The 16,574-nt window shown below is 36.8% G+C and overlaps 1 protein-coding gene across 3 annotated transcripts in view; it reads left to right on the top strand.

The window, feature by feature from the left end:
- The window catches only part of HMCN1 (hemicentin 1), a 465,703-nt gene that overhangs the window by 304,519 nt on the left and 144,610 nt on the right, over positions 1–16,574 (top strand). For all 3 annotated transcript variants that reach the window (XM_043568168.1, XM_043568169.1, XM_043568170.1), the window contains exons 39-43: positions 397–548; positions 2,618–2,741; positions 7,335–7,510; positions 12,042–12,138; positions 16,024–16,146. In XM_043568168.1, the coding sequence (XP_043424103.1) occupies positions 397–548; positions 2,618–2,741; positions 7,335–7,510; positions 12,042–12,138; positions 16,024–16,146 (672 nt within the window). The remainder of the gene's footprint in view (positions 1–396; positions 549–2,617; positions 2,742–7,334; positions 7,511–12,041; positions 12,139–16,023; positions 16,147–16,574) is intronic.

The following is a 16,574-nucleotide window of genomic DNA, read 5'->3' as shown; positions in this document are numbered from 1 at the left end:
TTCAAATTATTATCTCTAATAATGTTTTTAAGACAACGAGGTAGTCATAGATACAGTGGAGGAAGACACACACACACACACACACACACACACACACACACGGAAATCAAGAAATAAAAACACTCTGCTGTTAAAAACTGGATTTCCTAAGCAAAGTAGCTTTCCTCAATTGTAAATGTTGATAATTGCACTACCTACCTCAAAGGATAGCTATAATTAGAATCTCAAAATAGTGTGAAAGAACTCACCAAAACAAAACAAAACAAAACAAAGCCACCAAAAACCCACATGTGAAAATACAACTATAGACATTATATGTACTTTTAATTATTTTGAGGTGAAATATTCTGTAATGTTAACATAACTTCCTTTTATTTATTTTTTATTTCTTTTCAGTGCCCCCATCGATTTCTGGCAGCAGTAACATGGTGGCAGTGGTGGTTAATAACCTGGTGAGGTTAGAATGTGAAGCCAGAGGTATCCCTGCCCCAAGTCTGACCTGGTTGAAAGATGGTAGCCCTGTCTCTAGTTTCACTAATGGGATACAGGTACTTTTGTTATTTCTTAAGGGCAATCTACCACCTGATTATTAAATACAGTACAAACAGGTAAAGCTATTAACCAGATTTGGAAAATACGAATTAATAATTGTTATCCAAAAACATACACATAAATATACATCCATAAATACCATAGCCACACTTGGGATTTCTAAACAATTCTTTAAAGCCCACTACATATAAGAATTCTTTTATTTCATATGTAGGTACTATATATTGGCCATTTGTTTTAGCCTCTTTCTTTCTTTCTTTCTTTCTCTTTCTTTCTTTCTTTCTTTCTTTCTCTCTCTTTCTTTCTTTCTTTCTTTCTTTCTTTCTTTCTTTCTTTCTTTCTTTCTTTCTCTTTCTTTCTTTCTTTCTTTCTTTCTTTCTTTCTTTCTTTCTTTCTTTCTTTCTTAGGTTCATTTATTTATTTTGGGAGAGAGACGGCACAAGTATGGGAGGGGCAGAGAGAGATGGAGAATCCCAAGCAGGCTCCATGCTGTCTGCTTGGAGCCCAGCACAGGACGCAAACTCATGAACCATGAGATCATGATCTGAGCCAAAACTAAGAGCCAGGTGCTTAACCGACTGAGCCACCCAGGCACCCCCATCTGTTTTACTTGCTTCCTACCTCCCCATCTCTATTCCCTGCCACCACCACAAAAGATACCTTGCACAAAGAAATGTTGATCGACAGGGGTGCCTGGGTGGTTTAGTCAGTTAAGCATCCAACTCTTGGTTTCAGCTCAAGTCATGATCTCACAGTTCATGGGTTTGAGCCCCGTGTCAGGCTCTGTACTGACAATGCAGAACCTGCTTGAGACTCTCTTTCCCTCACTCTCTCTGCTCCTCCCCTTCTCTCTTTCTCTCTCAAAAAGAAAAATGTTGATCAACAGTAAAAACAGGAATTTCCTCATAAAATTTATATTTAAATGTTTGGAAATATTAATGAATTAGAGAGAGAACCATATAGACTGTATTTAATTTTACAAAAACATAAAATAATAAAGTAAGAAATACTAGAAAGACAACATTGTAAGAAATGAAATTTGAGTCTGAGAAAGCATTTAAGTGCTTTACATTGACTCAAAATTAAAAATATAGAAGCATAAAATATAAAAATAAAAATATAGAGCCTGGGTGGCTCATTTGGTTAAGTGTCTCACTCTTGATTTCAGACCGAGTCATGATCTCACAGTCATTAGATGGAGCCCCGTGTTGAGCCCTGCACTGACAGTGAGGAGCCTGCATGGGATATTCTCTCTCTCTCTCTCTCTCTCTCTCTCTCTCTCTCTCTGTCTCTCTTTCTCTCTCTCTCTCTCTGCCCCTCTCCGCCCCTCTCCCACTCTTGTAGGCATTCTCTTTCTCTCTCTCAAAATAAATAAATGGACATTAAAAATATATAGAAGCACATATATCTCATTTAAAGTATACTTTAGTTTTATTTTGCTTAGCAGGGAATTTAGTTCTCCCACCATTCTACTTCTTTAGCTTTTCTCAAAAATCCAATGCTTGCAGAATTTGGGACCATAAAAGACCCAGACTTGATGTCAATATTTTAGAAGTACCACTAGACTAATAGGTTAAAAATCTATGAATATGACTAATTTATTTGGCTGCTATTTTGCTATTCATTGTAACTTCTTATTTATTCTACCCAAGAAAATTAGAAGGGAAATTAGCTCCTCTTGTTCTCACTTATTCTCATCTTTCTCCCCTGGTGGCTTTCTCTCTCTCTCTGTAGTGAGTATAGATGAGATTGGACTATCACTTGATCTTGTTTTCAGTGATTGCTAAGTTTGGTTCTAGCTTTTTTTTCACAGTCTTCTTCCAAAGATAGGATGGGAAGTAGATTTTATGATGGTTGCCCACTTTAAAATAAAATAAAATAAAGTAAAGTAAAATAAATCTGACAGGAAATAAAATGAAATAAATAAAATAAAAAATATCCAAGTGGAACTCTTTCCGGAGGCAAATGTCAATTGATCAACCTCAGAAAATAGGAGAAAAAGGCTGTTTATGCATATGTTTCTCAGAGGGGCATGTTAGTTATTTATCTTTCTTATCATTGATAGGTTCTGTCTGGAGGCCGCATCCTAGCACTGACCAGCGCACAAATCAGTGATACCGGGAGATACACCTGCGTGGCAGTGAATGCTGCTGGGGAGAAACACAGGGACATTGACCTTAGAGTATATGGTGAGATATTTTAATAATTACTTCTGCTCTGATATAGATGTGTTTACTTCCTAAGATCATTGAGGAAGTTAAGGGAAGTTGTTGATAAAGAACTATGAGCAATAGAAATGATTTCACAGTATCAACTCAAATCAAATTCTACCTTTCTGCCTTGTATTTCACTTTGACTGATTTTCCTTTCTTAAAGTTCTGAGAAATTAAGATAAGCATACATCCAGCATGCCGGGTATTGGTTTCACAGAATACTCTGAAGAACAGATGGCTATGGAAAGCAGCTTTGCAATTTGAAAGATAAAATCTCACTAAAGAAAGCATCTGTTCAAGTAGCTCTCTTGATCCGTTCTACTCAGCGCCTAGATTTTATTACTTTTAAGTTACAATCAGCATATTTTGTAGCCCGTGCTATGTCTATGAATTAAAGGCTATTTGAAAAGCAAAAGTTAAACTAAGATAAATTTAGATAAAATTCAAGTTTTTTCTACTTATGATGCAGCCATAAGGTACAAAAGGAAATGTCTAATTCTATCACAGCAAAAGTCCTCCTGCACAAAGTTTGGTCCTAATTGGGCTCCATCCATAAAATGTGCTTTTCATTCCACAATTTAGTTTACCTTTCCATTTAGAGCTGTTTTAGACTTTTTTCAGTGTCTAATTTGAATTATATTCCTTAGTCGTGGAATAATGGAATTGTTTCTCTGTGCTCCCTCAAAGAGTATCTGGATTTTTTTTCTATTTTAATTCCAGTATAATTAATGTAGTATTATATTAGTTTCAGACGTACAATCCTAAGTCCTCCCTCACTTCCAAATAGTTCATTCCTATTCCAAATATATCACTTTTTTTTTTTACCTTCAAACCATGTGGGTTGACTGCTCTTTATACATTTGCCAAAAGCAAATGTAATGATCACAAATAACTTATAAGTCATAGTTTTCTGACAGAAAAAAAAAAGCCTTGTTACAGAATGGCTAACTTGTATGACAAATTGAGCTGGAAAGTCCCAGTTGGCCTTAGTAAACTATGTTCTCTCTTTTCTGTTGCTTCTGCAGTCGACGTGAGTCCACATTCCGTCTCCAGCTTTGCTGGTGCTATGTGTTTGAGATAACAGATGTGTCTAAAATGCCCAGGCCCAGGGAATCTACTTCTTCCTTAAATCTAACTGGGTCATTTTATGTATTATGAGGAATTGGAATGCTGTCAATCTGAAACATCCTTAGAGAGTGATTCATTAATCAATCTAAGTATATGATCCAAAAGCTCCTGCAATCATTAGCAAGCAGGCGGAGGGGTGACAAGAGTATTCTCTGAGTTTTAGTCAGCAGTGAAAATCTGGGAATGGCTCCTTCCGTTTCTACATTGGTTAATGTCAAAAGTGCTGGAGAGGTGATAGAGAATTGGTATTTTCCAGGAGTCATAAAGACATGCATCACTATTTTTTGCCATTTGCCAAGACATTTCCATGCCACCCTTTTGGTCTGAAAACTGGGACTTTTCCTCTGTTATAAAAGTCAGATGGCTAGCTAATATGTTTGAAAATGTGGACACGTATTCAGCATTTAAAATGTAGATGCAGGGGCACCTGGGTGGCTCAGTCGGTTGAGCATCCAACTTCGGCTCAGGTCGTGATCTCGCAGTCTGTGAGTTCGAGCCCCGCGTCGGGCTCTGTGCTGACAGCTCAGAGCCTGGAGCCTGCTTCCAATTCTGTGTCTCCCTCTCTTTCTGCCCCTCCCCCACTCATGCTCTGTTTCTCTCTCTCTCTCTCTCTCTGTCAAAAATAAACATTAAAAAAAGTGTAAAAAAATAATAAAAATTTTTAAAAATGTAGATGCATAGCAAGCAAATAAAGAAATAAAGCCAGCAAGAAAGAATAAAACTGAAATTAGTTTCCAATCTGTGCTCTATTCTTAGCATTATCTCTATATATCGTATTCCTATAGTAGTATATATAGTAGTAACGTTGACAATCTCATGTCTCGTTGGAGCCTAATGAAGGTCTATCCCCAGCAGTAAACCCCTTCAGATTTACATTGTAGATTGTGGGGGTGATAAGAAGAGTAGACAGTGGGTAAAAGAGCTTTCCCCACTCTTGTAACTACACGAGTAGTTCATTAAAAAATTTTTCTCTAGTATGAAACCAGAATGGCGCTAAAACAAGAGAATTGGGTTTTTAAATGATTACGATTCCTGTAGTACCTTTTCTTTAAACCTAATCTCTGAGAACTTTGATAGACATCACTTGTGCTCCAGCACCTGAACAAGTATAACCCTATAGCAGTGCTGATTTTGATAATTAAATGTAACAAGTTTAATGCATAGGAGGAGAAACAGACATAATACACCGCTTCCTAAGCAGCACAACCACCAAGCTAAATAGGGATAACATCTAAGGAAGCTGAGGTCTAAAGGGCAGAAGCTTGTTCTCTTCTCAGACTAAACAAAAAGTTGGGAATGAAAAGACAGAAAATATAGATGAGTTTCAGTAATAGATACCCTCGGCTGTAATTAGATTTGCTTTAATTTATGTTCCTTAGGAAACAAATACGCTGTTGTTTTTGCATTTTTCGTCTCAATTAAAAAAAAATCTGGTTTCTTTTTGAACTTGATCCAACTCATTTAGCTCTAAAGAAAAATAATTGGAAGAAAATATTTGGGAATAAATTACCATTCTGCTTTTGTGAATTATTTCTGACTTTGACTTCCACCAGCAGTCATAAAGAGTTCACGTTCTTTTGTAAATTCTATAAATACTCTAAGATAAACGTATTTTTATATGGTCATGGTACTTTTTTATGCACCGAGACCAGACTTTACCTGAAATGATTTCCAAGCTGTTAAATTGGCTATTTTTTAAAGGGCTGTTTGTGCTAAGACTGATGAGCGCATCTGTTTTCATAATACCTTAGAAAATGGCCAACTGTGCTGCTTTTGCTAATATGATAGCAGTTTTAATCTCAGACTGGTTGTATATCTTTTATCTAATGTGTCACATATTAAAAACAATCCCACTGTTTTCCATTCCCCATAGAATAAGCTTATCGAGAGCCAGATGTCTGTGTGTGCTTGAATTTAGCAAAGGTGCATCGAGAATCTCTGCACAAATGCTCTGTTACTCTATTCCAACTATTGCATGTGGCATTTCTTTGCATCATGGCATCAGTACCTTTGGGTTTAGCACAGGTCCTGCATCCAGAAATAGTACGAAAAGTGGCCTTTAGTTTATATGCCTTTCCCTCTGTAGGAGACATGGTAGCAAAGAAACCTCCTGGTTGCAGAATCGCAGTGTTACTAGTCAAAACCTATCACATTTGTTGTCGTTTTGCCACATGCCACAGTATCCAGCCCGAGATGATGGCACATGGACTATAGAGTAACGATCCTTACCACAAAAAACTTACTTCAATCAAAGCATTTGTTAAATCCCTCAGGATTCATTTCACTGCAGCTTAACCTTTCTTGTGAAAAAAAAAAAAATACTACAAATATGGTACGTTTCCTACAGTCCTGAATAGTTAGGGGATTTAGTGAGAAATGGCCAAGGAAATTCCTCTGTGTGTTTTTTCAGAGTGACCCCTTTATAACGGGCCTGATTTCATCATTAGTTTGTGTTTTTTTGAAGTATTATAAATACAGGCCTGAAAGAGCCCTCACGAGGTTTTGGAGCCCACCCTCTCCTTCTTGGCAGGGCTGTACCTAAACCATCTGAGACAAATGATTGTTTACTCTATTTTTTAATACACCCAAGGGAAGGAGGTTCCTTAGACTTCTCCAAGAGCACACTGCAGCGTCTGACAAGCTCAATAGCCAGCGGATTCTAATTTTAATCTCATTAAAATTTAAACTCATTTCCTCCTTTTATGTAATTGTATGTTGTACAGCTGGTCACTGCTTTCGTTTTGTTCTTTATTGTGTCATTTATCCCACATGGTCTTTATTTTATAGAAAGCTGACAAGGCATCGTGGAAAACCAAAAAGAGCTCTAAACTGCAAGTCAGAAGACTCCTAGCTTGGCCACAAATTAGTTACATAATTTCTTTGTTTGTTCTCCAAATCTTTATTTAAATTCTAAGTCACATTATTTCAAATCAGTCATTGTCACTCACCTCACGTTTTATATACCGTGAGGTGGGACTGGATGATCTCTTTCAACTCTGTCTTTTAATTTTGCCTCTGTGTCTATAAAGTTTATTTTCCTTTGCAAAAAAAAGATATAAATAAATATCAAAAGTATATATATGCTTTTAATTATTGCTATTTCCAAAACGTTTCACGAGTGACTTACCACTTTGGAAATCTTAAGCAGGAACATCTAGTTCAAAAAGTTTCTGAAATAGGCAGTTGGGGAGAACTTCCAGTTCTAAAACTTCTTAAAGGGAAAGGTTAGCAAAAAGTATTTCTGTTCAATAGGAACATGTTAATCAGTGATTTATTAATACTTGACTCTGAACCAAATGAAGCAGAGGGTATGCTGGAATTATAGTGATCCTACATCTTAAAAGAACAAATAAAGCTATTCTGTGTATGTCCTGATGATTAATAAAGATAAGCAGTGTACTGGCCTGTTTTATCCTGAGGGAAACCCCATCTTTCACTTAGTTCCACCAAATATTATGGGAGAAGAACAGAACATCTCTGTCCTCATTAGTCAAGCCGTGGATCTGCTATGTCAAAGTGATGCTATCCCCCCACCTACTTTGACTTGGTTAAAGGATGGCCGCCCCTTGCTGAAGAAACCAGGCCTCAGTATCTCTGAAAATGGAAGTGTGTTAAAGGTAAGGCTATGGGTTCATTCATATACTTCTTCTTATAATATTCCTAAGCTCATGGCTTTGGTATTAAAGTTGCCTGTCTAGGGGCACCTGGGTGGCTCAGTCAGTTAAGCGTCCGACTTTGGCTCAGGTCATGACCTCACAATTCATGAGTTCAAGCCCCGCGTCGAGCTCTGTACTGACACTCAGAGTCTGGAGCCTGCTTGAGATTCTGTGTCTCCCTATCTCTCTGCCCCTCCCCTGCTCGCATTCTTGTGTCTCTCTCCCTCTCAAAAATAAATAAACATTAAAAATTTTTTTAAAAATTGCCTATCTATAAGTGTTCTACTATTTTCATCTTCTACTATTTTCATCTTATAAAATTCTAGCTACCCTTTCTTTTAATGGGGTTTTGTAATATTTTTAAATTTTATGCTTAGTAGAATTTAGATATTTGTCTACCCATATTTGTAGCCAGAAACCATCCAAAAATGTTTCTAGGGAAGTACTGCAGAGATATTCTAATGAGCGCTTCATTTTTAGCCATTCAACCAGTCAACAAATAAACACTCATTCTGGGTATTCTGCATAGGACCTGAAAAGGTAGATACATTTCCTACCCTCAGTGTCTTCCAATTTTGCATAAAATATGAAAATTAACCGTTCAGTTGAAAACGCAGTAAGATAAGTCTGAGTTAATCACTATTTGGATGGCACAGACAATACATTTTAGGATGATAGCAAAAGGTGAGGCTGTGGTTGCCTGAAGGTCTTGGAAAGCTTTTTGACTTTTTATAGGTAGATGGGACAAAAGGCCTGACTAAGGAAAGCAAATAAGCTAGTGTGGCTGAAACAGAATTTAACAAAGTGAATATGTGGAAATAATGTTGACAGTGTTGATTTGAGTGAAGTAAGAGCTAACGTGAAAACTAGTTTAAGGAATTAGGATTCAGAAAGTCAATAAGCCATTGGAATGTTTGTTTATAAAGTCTTCATAATAATCTTATTGAGAAATTGAAAGAATAGCTAAGTAATCTGCCACCATTACTAAGTGTCAGAAATGGAATTTGAATACAGGGTGTATAGCTTCAAAACTCATTCTACTACCCACCACACCACATAGCCTCTTGGTAAAGGAAGGTTATCACTGGCAAACAAAGGGAGTCGAGAAATGGATGATGGTGTCAGCACATAGGAAGCTGAGAAGCATACATAAGGAGAGCAGAAGCATGGGAAAGAATGGGAAGGAGTGTGAAGTTGTGTCTGAGAGGCAACCCAGTAGAGACGTTAGGAATTATGATCTGTAATAATGGAGCTGGGTGAAAGAGAAGTGAGAATAACTGATAGAGGAAAGTAGGATAGTCCATTGAGCTATATAGCGGGGAGTGGGGGGAAGGCAAAAAAAACAATGGCCATCCTCAGAGGTAGACCAAAAGCTCTAGAAAGCAACTGGTAGAATTCTCAAACCCCAACTCTGGCCAAATGAGAGAGAAGAAGACAATTGTAGAAACACAAGTCCTAGCACTGGTAGGGGAGAGCTATGTGTGATTAGAAATGTCTTAGCAAATTTCAGAGTATATAAGTTGATTTCTCCAGAGCACAGATGTTAATAGGGCTGGGAAGCCAGAAGAAAGGAGATGGTGAAGAAATCCTGGCATCTAGTGAATCCCTACCACGGAGGCTGACCGAGGTACCCTGAAGGGTGCAGGTCCCATTGAGGGGTGTTGGGAGACAACTTCATGGAAATTAAAACTGCTACAGAACTTAAAAAACTGAATTGATCAGTTAAAACTATCTCACCTGTGCATTACCCAAAACAATTCATGCACATCTTTCACCAGGTAGAGTAATATATTCTTACTGCTTTAATTTGCCTGGAACACACTAGGCAGTGAATAAATCTTTTTTATTAAGTTTTTATTTTAATTCCAGTATAGTTAACATGCAGTGTTATGTTAGTTTTAGGTGTACAATATAGTGATTCAACAATTCCATACATCACCTAATGTTCATCCCGACAAACGCACCCCTCAATCCCCATCACCTATTGCACCCATCCCTCCACCCACCTTTCCTCTGGTGACCATCCGTGTATTCTGTACAGTTAAGAATCTATGTCTTGGTTTGTTTCTCTGTCTCTTTTTTTTTCCTTTGTTCATTTATTTCTTAAACTCCACATGGAGTGAAACCATATGGTATTTGTCTTTCTCTGACTGGCTTATCTTGTTTAGTGTTATACTCTCTAGCTTCATGCATGTTGTTGAAAATGGCAAGATTCCATTTTTGTTTATGGCTGAATAATATTCTGTTGATACGTACAGCACATCTTCTTTATCCATTCATCTATCAATGGACGTGGGCTGCTTCCCTAATTTGACCATTATAAATAATGCTGCTGTAAACACAGGGGTGCCGGTATCCCTTTGAATTAGTGTTTTTGTATTTTTTGGGTGGGTACCCAGTAGGGTACCTACCTATTTTTAAGTTTTTGAGGAAACTCCATACTGTTTTCTACAGTGGCTGCCCAGTTTGCATTCTCACCAAAAGTGCAAGAGCATTCCTTTTTCTCCACATCCTTGCCAACACTCGTTGGTTTTTGTGTTTTAGATTTTAGCCATTCTGAAAGGTGTGAGATAATATCTCATTGTAGTTTGGGTTTGCATTTCCTGGATGATGAATGATGTTAAACATCTCTTCATGTGTCTATCGGCCATTTGTGTGTCTTGTTTGGGGAAATATCTGTTCATTTTTCATTTTTCATTTTTATTTTTAATTGAATTATTTGTTTTGGGGTGTTAAGTTGATAAGTTCTTTATATATTTTGGATACTAAACCTTTATCAGATATGTCATTTCCAAATATGATCTCCCATTCTGTAGGTTGTCTTTTAGTTTTGTTTATTGTTTTCTTTGCTGTGCAGAGCTTTTTATTTTTATGTAGTCCCAATAGGTTATTTTTGCTTTTACCCCTTACCTCAGGAGACATATCTAGAAAAATGTTGCAATGGCCAATGTCAGAGAAATTACTGCCTGTGCTCTCTTCTAGTATTTTTATGGTTTCAGGTCTCACATTTATGTCTTTAATCCATTTCAATTTATTTTTCTGTATGGTGTAAGAAAGTGGTCCAGTTTCATTCTGCTGTCCAGTTTTCCCAGCACCATTTGGCAATCAGTAAATCTTCATCCCTCCTCTCTATGAATTCTTTATGAGATGATTTTAAGGACCTGGAACCCCAGGTTTCCATATGTTTATCAACCATTATGTGACTTTGGGCAATTTATTTTTTTAATCTTTAAATTTCTTTTCAAACATTTTTTTTAAGTTTTAAGACAGAGAGAGTGGAGTGGGGCAGGGGCAGAGAGAGGGGGGGACAGAGGATCTGAAGCAGGCTCTGAACTGACAGCAGAGAACCCAATGTGGGACTTGATTCACGAACCATGAGATCAAGACCTGAGCCGAAGGCAGCCGCTCAACCAACTGAGCCACCCAGGCGCACCAAGGCAGTTTAAATCTCCGAAGTGGTCCTCGTTTTTCTTAGTAAAATAAGGAGGTTAGATTTTAAGTACTCTTTCAGGTCTAATATTCTTGGGTTCTCCATCTGTGCTTTGATAAATTCCAGTTCTCTTTGTTCACATCAATCCATTAATAAGTGTTATCCAGTGCTTACTGTGCACCCCTGGTACACTAAATACCTTCAAAGATCAGTCCAACTCTAATGATTCTCTCTTTTGAATGTTTAAGCAATTGATTGCAAACTTATTTAGCAATCAATCACATACTGTTTGTTGTACTTCTTATGTTATCTTGTGTTACGTATTCCTTGTTTATTATTGAACACTTTTTTAAAAATATTCACGTACTTTATATTCTCAACTAGATTGTAAAATCACAAACTATATGTTACACTATACTTCTTGGTATCTTCTAGCTATAATATCTGGTACAAGGTTCTTAATAACTGCTAAATGGTCAATGAATAATTGATGAAGAGTGTTGATGCATGTTGTAGATAAATATATGGAAAATGTTTACTGGTGCTCAGTTATCTATCAGGCACCAAACTAGCTGCCAGGAGATTGAGACTAACTGCATATAATGCTTGGCTTAAAGAAGCTTACAGAACCAGTATTTGGAGAAGACATGTAATAAGTCAAAATAAAGGTGTTATTTTACTGAATGATATCCTAGAAATATACAGATTATCTATTTTAAAGCCTTAAATAACTTACTCAGAAATTAATTGTGACTTTTGTTGCTATTTTATGTGAACTTTATTTAATTATATGTAAAAGGCCTTTCTAGACCTTCAGCCACTAATATTAATTACATTAAAATAAAGTATGATACATGTAGATACATATTATTGAATCTTGATTCAAGTGTTGAAAGTAGGTGATGGGCATGTAGCCATACATATTACTATTCCCTCTCCTTTTCATATGTTTGAAAATATTTAGAATACACATGAAAAATAAGTCACAAATAACATTAATAGAAAAATTCCAATTACTTATGGAATAGAAACTGAGGTTTCAAAATATGGTTTTGTTTTTAGATTGAAGATGCTCAAGTTCAAGACACTGGTCGTTACACTTGTGAGGCAACAAATGTTGCTGGAAAAACTGAGAAAAACTATAATGTAAACATTTGGGGTAAGTGTGATTATATGTAATTCCTTCAAAATCAATCATAGGTAGACTTCCTGAACCTAAGCATATTGGTTATTAGAACTTCGACATGGCACACTTCTCCTCTCCTACCTGAGCGTATACCTTTAGTTCTTGCAACCAGGATCTTCTAACGATCGAGCTTTCTCCATGAACTGATGATGGCTGGATCAATTGAAAGAGATCAGAAGGCCAAATCATGCACATGGATTTTGTGTGTGACAGAGAGAACACCTGTGTTTGCTTGGTAGTGGGATTACTCTGCTGACCAGTGAGAAAAGCTGTCCTCACTTGAAATTCTACCATTTGTTACCAACTAAGATGATTCCTGGGAATTATCACAACTGTACTTGGCTATGACTATCTGCTAATTGTTAAAAAGTGCTCCAATTTCCAGTATATTCACCTTTATTTACTTGTTTAAATTCACTTATAACGTATCATGCCACATTTCTTTGATTGTATTTGTTTAAACTTTTTAACTGTTGAGATCATGAGCTGAAATGTATCTTTTGATTTATAAAAGTTTATTCGAAACCACATTTTTAAAATCCAAATAGGTAGAGGAAGTAATTTGATTCCAGTGGAGAGCACATATCTTTTAAAACTTCAAAACCCTGAATTTATATGTAGAAAATAATTAATTATAAATCATTATCATTGAGGAAGGTTATGAGAAGTGCTATTATTCACCCTGTGAAATGATTAATTTACCTTTAAAGAGTAAAATTTACTAAGTAGTAAATTTATTTACTACATATTAGTTATATATCATTGACATCTATCCCTACCTCCTTCCATCCTTTTTCTTCCTCCATTGCTCCTTCCCTTTCTTTCTCATTTCTTTCAAATGGGAAAAATATTCTTGTAACTCCCAGTCTGGACAAGACACTGAGCTAAGTGTTGTCAAGTAAAGAAAGTGTTGTCAAGTGTTGAAAAAAAAGAGAAAAATTAGAGCTGATGATCAGTTAGAAAGTGAGGTGAGAAATTCATTTTTGCAATGGTATATTGAAGATGTGTATAGAGTGTCCCTGTGAAGCTGTCCTCTGTGCAGTCAGGAATACAGGCCTGTAATTTAGGAGAGAGAGAAAAAAGAGTTAAAATGTAAAGGTGGAGACATGAGTATATATGTAGCAGTCAAGATCCCATAGAGAATAAGAAGAATGTGCACAGAAGAACACTGTAGACTCTCACACATACAATATAAAAAAAGAGACAGAAAAAGAAACACAAAGTGAGAAACTGAGAAGGAGCAGTCAAAGAGGTAGGGGAAAACTTGTGTCATGGAAACTGAGGACAATGGTGTTCCCAAAAGAAAAACATGGACAACAAACGAGTTGGACATATGGATGGGTAAGTGCATGAATGAATAATGTCACATATTGCAGAGAAATTAGACATGAACTACAAAGTGTAGTTTACAGAAGAGAACAATGCCCCTTTAAAGGAAAGCAATTTAATAGGGGAAAGCAGAATGCAGTAAATATAAGAATAAATGATTGAGGGGAGAAAGTTGAGACATCAAGGATAAATTCACTCAAAAAAATATTTATCATGTGCCTCTGTGTTCTAGGCACCATGCCTCATATAGTCATAGAGAAGTTAATGAGAAAGACAAAGCCACTGGTCACACAGAACATGTAGTCTGCTGCTACATAAATATCTTTAAATAGACATTTAAAATTAAACCTCCTAAGAGATCATAGGAGTATTTGCGGGAAGACATATCAGGGCTCATGACATCTAATTGAGATTTTAAGGATAAGTAGGCATTAGCTCTCTGAAGAGGATGGAAGCATTACAAAGACCTGGAGAATACTGTCTGTGTTCACTGAGGCAAACATCATTCACTATGGAGCCTGGTATGGAGCTGAGGAGAATGAGAAGATCTTGGGTAGAAAAGGTTAAAAAGGGAAGATTGAAAAGAATGTCTAAAACCAATTTTTAAAGTAGGTATTTGATTCTTAAAGTGATAGGATACCATTTAAAAGGATTTATAGAAGGACTGGGGTATTCAGATCTGTATTTTGGGAATAAAACATATAAACTCTATTAGTATTTAAGAAACTGAATTAACAGAATTAATTTATCACGTGGAGAGGTGTGAAAACAAGAAGAGTAAAGGATGGATGTCACTGTGGGTTGGCCCTCTGGGCCATGTGGACAGTAGTGCCCTTTTCTCAGAGAAGGAAGGTGGCTGAATTCAGTTGTGGGCAAGATGAGTTTGAAAGTGCCTCTGAGGCATCCAGATAGAGATGTTTAGTAGTCCGATACAAAAGTCTAGACCTCAGAGGGGGTCTACATTACAGATACAGATTTGCAAGTATTTATGTCAGTGGAAGCCACAGGAGTAGAGAAGGGCAGCATTTAGGTTGGAGAGGGTATACTTATAGTAATCTGTGTAATTGTCATTTTCTTCTGTAGAACTTTCTATCTGTGGTATAGGTGATGACAGAGTAAACTATACGATTCATCCAGAGAAAGAGAGTTGTCAAATAGGAAGGGCAATAGTGCAAGGCAGTTGAGAATATTGACAAAGGAGTAGTTGAAATTATTGATCATGAAATCTAAGCTAGATAGAGAAGTCAGTAAATAAGAGTAGGCAGCTGGATTGGGAGGTTCCTGAGAGGTGAAAAGACTTGAGATTCAATTAAGTCAATGAAATGAGAATTGGGAATAATTGAGTGAAAGAGCTACAAGGATGGAGCAGTAGGAGAAACGTAGAGGAGGAACATGAGGGAGAAAGGGATGAGCAAATCAAGGAAGTGGCGTCACGGTGGTTTGACTGGATATACATGTAGATGTTGAGTTCATACAGAGTAATGGCAGATTTCCATGTGAAGAAGGATAGAAACAAGTGTCAAATTCTTCAATGAATAGAAAAAAAATGCTTAAGGGTGCCTGGGTGCTCAGTCGGTTAAGCATCTGCTTCCTTATTTCAGCTCAGTCATGATTTCATGGTCATGAGAATGAGCCCCGCCCACATTGGGCTCCATGCTGAACGTGGAGCCTACTTAAGATTCTCTCTCCTCCTCCCTCCCATCTTCCCTCAAAAAGAAAATAAAAGAAAGAGAAGAGAAAAGAAAAGAAAAAGAATGGTGGGTTCACAGATGATGGTGAAGGAGAAAGAAAAGTAAATTGATGGCATGAGCCTCAAAGGAATAGGCTTTCACGTGGGGGTGGTTGAAGTTGAACAGTGACTGGAAGCTGGATTGAGGGGTGAGGAGGATTCTCCCACTCCTCAGCTCCCAGGAGCTTGGAAAGCAAGCATCTGTCACCTGATAATACTGCAGCCAGAGAAGGATCTTGAGAGCAGAGTTCAGCCAGCAAATGTGGACTCAGCCTCCTTGAGAGAACCATGGGTAGTCAGGGTTCACTTGAAAGGTTCCAAAGAGAAACTAGAGGACAGTGGGGAGGCAGGCTATGCATTCTAGACCAGGTAACATAGCCATTTCTTGGATCCAACCCCTTGTGTCTGTTCTTTACTACAACGTTGTAAGCGTGATATTTTCCAGTTCTCTTCAGCATCTGAGACATCAGAACTGGCTTGGCACAAATGACAGTTAATTTTAAATTTGGTAGGTGCTTTAGATTTTGATGCAAGAAGTCTATTTATCTGTAATACATTTGCTTCTTTTTAGCCGCTCTGGATATTTTGTTAACTAAGTTTCTATCAGTGAAAATGGGAAGTCTGCTAATAGGTATTTAGTCTACATCTTACAGTTGACTTTTAATGTGGTATTGATATGTCAACATCAAGTGCTAATTACTTCCTTGTGTCATTTGAGTGAGAACCTTTTTTTTTAATGTAAAGTATTATGGAAGTTTTATGTTAAGTTAATGTAAAAATTGTCTTTTTTCATCTTTCAGTACCACCAAATATTTATGGTTCTGATGAACTTGCTCAACTTACAGTCATTGAAGGGCATCTCATTAGTTTACTGTGTGAATCAAGTGGTATTCCACCCCCAAATCTCATTTGGAAGAAAAAAGGTCAGTTTTCACCCTTAGCATTTATAAAATTAAATATAAATATTAAATGAATTTATATTTTATATGACAAACATGTCACTTTATTAACAATTTCCCTGGGGTCTGCATACTAAAATACTAGATAGCAGGATTGCTTTATTTTAAATGTATAGTATGTGATACTTTTAGTATCTAGCTGAAAATCTTTAGTTTTGATTCTGTTCTCCAGAAAAAAAAATAAGTTTCTGTATTAGTTGATTGCTTTTTAATCAAACGCATTATAGAGTGGTTCTAATGATCAAGAGTCCACCATTCAAAGAAGTCTTTTTTCTTCTTCAGAATAGCTTTAAAAAATATTTTCTATAACAAGCAACTTTGCTGTATTTGTGACAATTTTGCAGTGTTAGGATTGAATTCTGCAGTTGAACAAACTTTCAACTTACTCATCA

Source organism: Prionailurus bengalensis, chromosome E4 (genome assembly GCF_016509475.1).
Source record: "Prionailurus bengalensis isolate Pbe53 chromosome E4, Fcat_Pben_1.1_paternal_pri, whole genome shotgun sequence".
Classification (NCBI taxonomy): Eukaryota; Metazoa; Chordata; class Mammalia; order Carnivora; family Felidae; genus Prionailurus; species Prionailurus bengalensis.
This window is presented reverse-complemented; position numbering and strand designations above follow the sequence as displayed.